The sequence below is a fragment of the Biomphalaria glabrata genome, chromosome 12, assembly GCF_947242115.1.
Source record: "Biomphalaria glabrata chromosome 12, xgBioGlab47.1, whole genome shotgun sequence".
NCBI lineage: Eukaryota > Metazoa > Mollusca > Gastropoda > Planorbidae > Biomphalaria > Biomphalaria glabrata.
In genome coordinates this window covers 8,651,566-8,657,238 of record NC_074722.1, presented here as the reverse complement: position 1 = coordinate 8,657,238, position 5,673 = coordinate 8,651,566, and the positions used below count along the sequence as shown (strand labels likewise).

Genomic DNA, 5,673 nt, shown 5'->3' with positions numbered 1-5,673 from the left:
ATCCTAAGAACATTGTCTGCATTACCGGAAGTTCCGGAAATACTGATGTAAACAATCCTGCAACAAACGTTTATATTTATCCATGACACACGTGTATCTAGATCTGGATATTGATCCAATTAAAGATTGTTTTAAAATCTGTGGACTTTAAAGTCTAAATCTAAGTAAATTCATTTAAAAGTTAAGTTCAACTGGGTATACCTTCAACTGAAATGGAAGAGATTAAAAATGACCCTAGGTTTGCACATATTGCAACAGACCCGATTTTCAGATCAATGCCCAAAACAAAACGAAAGATTAAAATTGATTCCCGATTCCATTCATTGTTTACAAATTCAGACTTCAGTATTAAAACAGATAAGCCTATTGACAAACGTGGGAGACCTGTGCTTGATTGGGCCAAGAAAAGTAAAAATGCAATGGAAAGATTTTATCACTGTGATTCAGATAGTGATGATGACCATGAAGATGAGCCAGAGGAACAACTGGAAGAAACATGTAAGACAGACAAGATTAAAACTGAAGTTAAGAAAAAGTCAAAGAAAGATAGAGCTGCTAAAAGGGAAGAAAATTCACTAAAGAATAAAAAAAGAGAGGAAGCATTGCCATCAAAGTCAGTTTTAAAGAACAAAACCAAAAAGAAAAGTGTAAAAGATGAAAAACATATATCCGAAGGTAGTACTTTTATTCATTAATCATTTAATGTAATGTCAATATGTTTTTCATATAAAATTTAGCTGCTTAGCTTTAAAAAAACAACACACTGTCTCTGAAACCTGTCCTGTATTATTATTAATGGGCGTTTTTGATGATCTTGGGTTTGATTTATGTATTATAAATTATATATTTTTATATATTAAAGTATTATATCCTGCCTGCCACCATCCCTACTGAGTACTGGCACAACTATTTTAAGCCTTTAGGTGTTAATAAGTTCCTTGATGCTGCTGTTATTATTTTCTCAACCTTAGTGAAGCATAGTGTCATGTGGCGTTAACAAGTTCTAGTAGCATAATTTGTTAGTGTCACATTTTTTCCACAATTATATGATTCTAGATCAATTTTTTTTTTTAATATGATACCTACAGTAGTTTTTCTGCCTTCCTGTGTTTTGTTGAATTGTTCTGACTAATCTGTTTCTATTTAAATAGCTACCCAGAATTTTTTTTCTAGTATTTTTAGGCATTTCTTTTTTACATTTTGAAATGATAGAAAAATGACATTTTACAGAAAAAAGGAGTACATGGCTTTAAAAGAGAAGCAATGTCTTTGTGATTCCTGAGAAACATCCTAATTTGTAAAAATGTTTGTAAAATGTTTTTTACATGTTTCGGATAGATGTTCCTTCAGAGTTGAAGATAGTTTACTTCCTAGTCCAAACCTCCCCCGCTGGACAACAGGGGATGGGAGCGGGCAGGGTTTGAACTGGGACCATCGATAAATCCAAATGACAGTCCAGCACACAAACCACACGACCAGGAAACCATCCATTCATTCTATTCATTCTATTATGTGTCCTATTTAAGTTAAATACAAACTTTCCACTAATGAACCAGTAATTATTAAGATCAGAACAAGATAATTGTCTGAATCAGTTTAAAATCAAATAAAGTTGTTGCTATAAAAAATACCTATTTAAAATTTAAAGTACAAATATTTGTCTTTTTTTAAATTTATAGGCACTATTATTTATATAGCTTATTGATAAAAAGTGAATTAATGGATTTCCATTTATTTTTTTTTACAAATAATCTGCACATATCTTCAAAGAACAAATCTGTTCCATGCTTATATTTTGATAAAATGTTTTTTACTCATTTTAGATTTTTTTCTTTGATTTTTGATGCAGCTTGATAAAAAAAAACAAAATTGTTATATAATATTTATTTATCATTAATCTGTCTAAAACATTTTAATTAGGTTTAAAATTGTCACATTTTTTTCTTGAATATTTTTTACAAATATTTTCCTAGAAAGTTTTAAAGCGTCACAAGAACTAATTTTCTCTCAACCCCCCCCCCTTTCTTTTTTAACTACACAGACTTGTTTGTGCTAGTTCACTGTTTACTGTAATCTTGTTGAATAAGCTATATTTGTATTCTAGTAGTGTTATTTCATTACAAGGTGTAAATTCACACAGTAAATGTGTTAGTTTTCGGTAAAGGTGTTTCTTCAAGCCTAATGTCCTCATTAACCCCTAGCCAATTGTTTCCCATTATGTACAAAAATAAACAAATTATAATTAGCAAATAACCCTTTCTTTTAACTACCGATATTAAAACTTTTTTTTGGTATTGTATTTGTTGCAGATGACCTGAGTGAGGAAGAAAACAATCCTGAATCTACGGAAAAAGAAACCAATGGTATCAATGGAGATGCTGACAAAGATAGTGAAACAGGTGATGATAGTGGAACAGGCGAAGATAGTGAAACAGACAGTGATGACAGTGATGATGACTCTGAGCTACCTGAATTCACAGAGGAATTTGCCCTGCAGGAAACAGAAATTGACCACAAGTGGAATGAGCAGTTTACAGATGCTCCTGATGTGACCCAGTCCACACACAGATTAGCTGTGTGTAACATGGACTGGGACTTCGTCCATGCTAAGGATTTGTATTTACTTTTCAAATCTTTTGCCCCTAAAGATGGACAAGTCAAAAAGGTGACCATTTACCCCTCAGAGTTTGGCAAAGAAAGAATGGCAGAGGAGTCTATGCTGGGGCCAAAGGAAATCAGAGAAGGTGTAAAAATGGATACTGAGAGTGATGATGATGATAACAAAGGGGGGAAGAAGCAAAAGAAAATTAAAGACCAGCAAAAGTTGAAGCAGTATGCCAGGAAAAAGAAGGCAGCTCAAACTGAGAAGCTAAGAGAATATCAGTTAAACAGACTTCGATACTATTACGCTGTGGTCGAATGCGACTCTGTGAGGACTGCAGATACTATCTATAGTGAATGTGATGGTAGGGAGTATCAGCTTAGCTCTGTCAGGCTTGATTTACGGTTTATTCCAGATGACATGACCTTTGACGATGAGTCTAGAGAGAGTTTTTCTGAAGAGGAGAGCATTGTTGGATATCAACCAGCCAAGTTCAACACCACCGCGCTCTCTCAGGCCAAGGTCGATGTGACCTGGGATGAAACGGAATTCGATAGACTAAGTCGCCACATAAGCAGCTTGCCGCAAAAAGATTTAGAGAGTATTGTAGAAGAGAACAAGTATGCAGATATAATAGCTCCACCTGACAGTGATTCGGAAGAAGATGACGATGACCAAAGACCAGCTTGGCTCAAGGCAGCACTTGCTAACACTGAAGACAAAGAAAAAGAATTGACAGAGGAGGAAAAAATCCAGCTCTATCGTAAAGTACTTATGGACGCTCTTGCAGACGACGAAGAGGAAAAGAAAAAAGAGGAGGGTGAGACAGACAAAGAAATAGAATGGCAGCCTGGCCTGAAGGACAAAGTGCAGAAGAAGATAAACAAAAAAGAAAAAAAGGTGGACAATGCAATTGTGAGTGAGTTCCTGGAAAAGAAAAAGGAGAAGAAGAAGAAGAAAAAAGAGAAGCTGAAGAAGAAATCAGTCAACGGTGAAGAGCCGCATGCCTTCAGTGATGATGAGTTGCCTGATCTAGAGGGCATTGACTCCTTGAAAGAACTCATGGAGGGTGAAAAAGTTTCAGTTAAAAGTAAGAAAAACAAAAAGAAGAAGCCGAAGGATGAAGTAGTTGATGAGGCTGGGGAGAAGGCCAAGGCAGAGCTAGAGCTGATGCTTATGGATGATGGGACCAGTGAAAAGAAGCTCTCTAAGCCGGAGCTTGTCAAAGACTCAAAGAAGAAGAAGAAGAAAAAGGCTAAAGCCCTGAAACGTAAGAATGCAGAGGATGACCAGGTAGAGGATTTTAAACTGAATGTGGAGGATCCCAGGTTCAGTGCCCTGTACACATCTCACCTGTTCCACATTGACCCCACAGCACCCCAGTTCAAGAAGACCAAGAACATGATGAAGCTTGTTGACGAACAGATCAAAAGAAAAAAACCCAAGCTGTCCGACACTGAGACAAACAGAAATTTCAAAAAGACTGAAACGTATCAGGATGTTGTAGAAAGTTTGAAACGTAAAATGAAAAGTTGATTGGGACAAAAGACTATACATGTATAATGTTACTGGTATATTGTTTAACTTATGTCTTTTAAGTACTTTGCTATAATGCCATGAACTTCAATGAATGCTCTATTTAAAAAAAAAAATAAAAAATTTTCTTTTTTGTTTGAAATGTACAGTATGAAATTTTTTTTTAGTCTTTGCTATTGTCATGGTTTTGAATGACATTTATCAAACCTTTGGAAATACAGAATTCATTGTTACACATATAATTCCTGCAGACAAAAATGTGCATTTTGAAACCTGGTTAATACCGGTATATTGTTTGTGAAAAATTATCTCTCATAGGATTAACATTTACCCACTTCACCTGTCCCTTAGTCTGTTAAACTTTTGGGACACCATACATGATTTGTCACAGTCTTTCTCCATTGCTCACTTCAAGGAGGCATGCTTATTTTGTTTGTCATATGATTGAGCTTATATGAAGTACCCGGTAGTGCAGTGTTTCCCAATTTTTTGACATGTGTGTACCCCTTCTATACTTTTCTTAACTATGAGTATCCCTCGCCCCCCCCCCCCCCCAATTAAAATATATGATTGCCCGACCCTCTCTGGCTCTCTTACATTAAAGTATTGAATCAGTGGGTATAGTTTGGGTTCTTGTTTACACATTTGCACACATAGTTAAAAATACAGGTAGTAATGTCTTATTCATTTCAAGATTGTTGTAGAAATTATTCTTCTAACATTCTTAATAATAAAAATGTTAATTAAAACATATTTATTACCGTATTAATTGTAATTTATTAACTGGGCATAATAAATGGGTATTTAAAAAAGTTAGATGCATTACGTACCCTCCTTCAAACTCTTCCCATCATACCTCACTTTGAGAAACACTGAAGTAGTGTGTGAGTGTACCCAAGAGTTGCACCCTTTGCTGTACATGTCCATTGGTCAAATGATGTAACTCAGTGTGGGTGTGAAGTTTCAACTAGAGGAATTATGTGAAAGAGAAGGATGACTGCCCATGGCTGATGTGTACTGGATATTTTTTGTTGTATAAATCATTACTAAAGATTATAATGATTAATTACCAATAGTTTTTAAATTATGTTTGTGGTCAAATGGAATACAATTTACTTTAAGCAGCACAACTTTATAGTATTGACCATTATCATATAATGTTCATACTTATGCAATTAATTATACAGACATGAAGTTTGGACTCTGTCACTTCATAATCAAAGTAAAACATAGGCCTAGCTAAGCCTCCAGTATCAGGACATCTTAGTTGTTGTGAGTTGATTGAAATGAGAGTTTCTTCTTGACAAGTTACTGAAGGAATCATCATCTCTCAGTAAAAACACGACACTCTCCAGGGTTTCTTGCTTGTTTTTTTTTTTAAATGACTGTCGTTCAGATTTATCGATAGTCCAGGGTTCAGACCCTGCCCGCTTCCATCCCCCGTCGTCCTGAGAGAGGCTTGGACTAGGAAGTAATTATCTTCAACTCTGAAGGAACATCCGAAACATGTCAAACATTTTGCAAACCTTTGTCCT

The 5,673-nt window shown here is 35.3% G+C and overlaps 1 protein-coding gene across 1 annotated transcript; it reads left to right on the top strand.

The window, feature by feature from the left end:
• Positions 1-25: 25 nt before the first annotated feature.
• LOC106074582 (ESF1 homolog) lies at positions 26-5,268 on the top strand. The gene is made up of 2 exons (XM_013235376.2): positions 26-675; positions 2,310-5,268. The coding sequence occupies exons 1-2, from the start codon at positions 213-215 to the stop codon at positions 4,136-4,138; spliced, it is 2,292 nt and encodes a 763-aa protein (XP_013090830.2). The 5' UTR covers positions 26-212; the 3' UTR covers positions 4,139-5,268.
• The last annotated feature ends 405 nt before the right edge of the window (positions 5,269-5,673 follow it).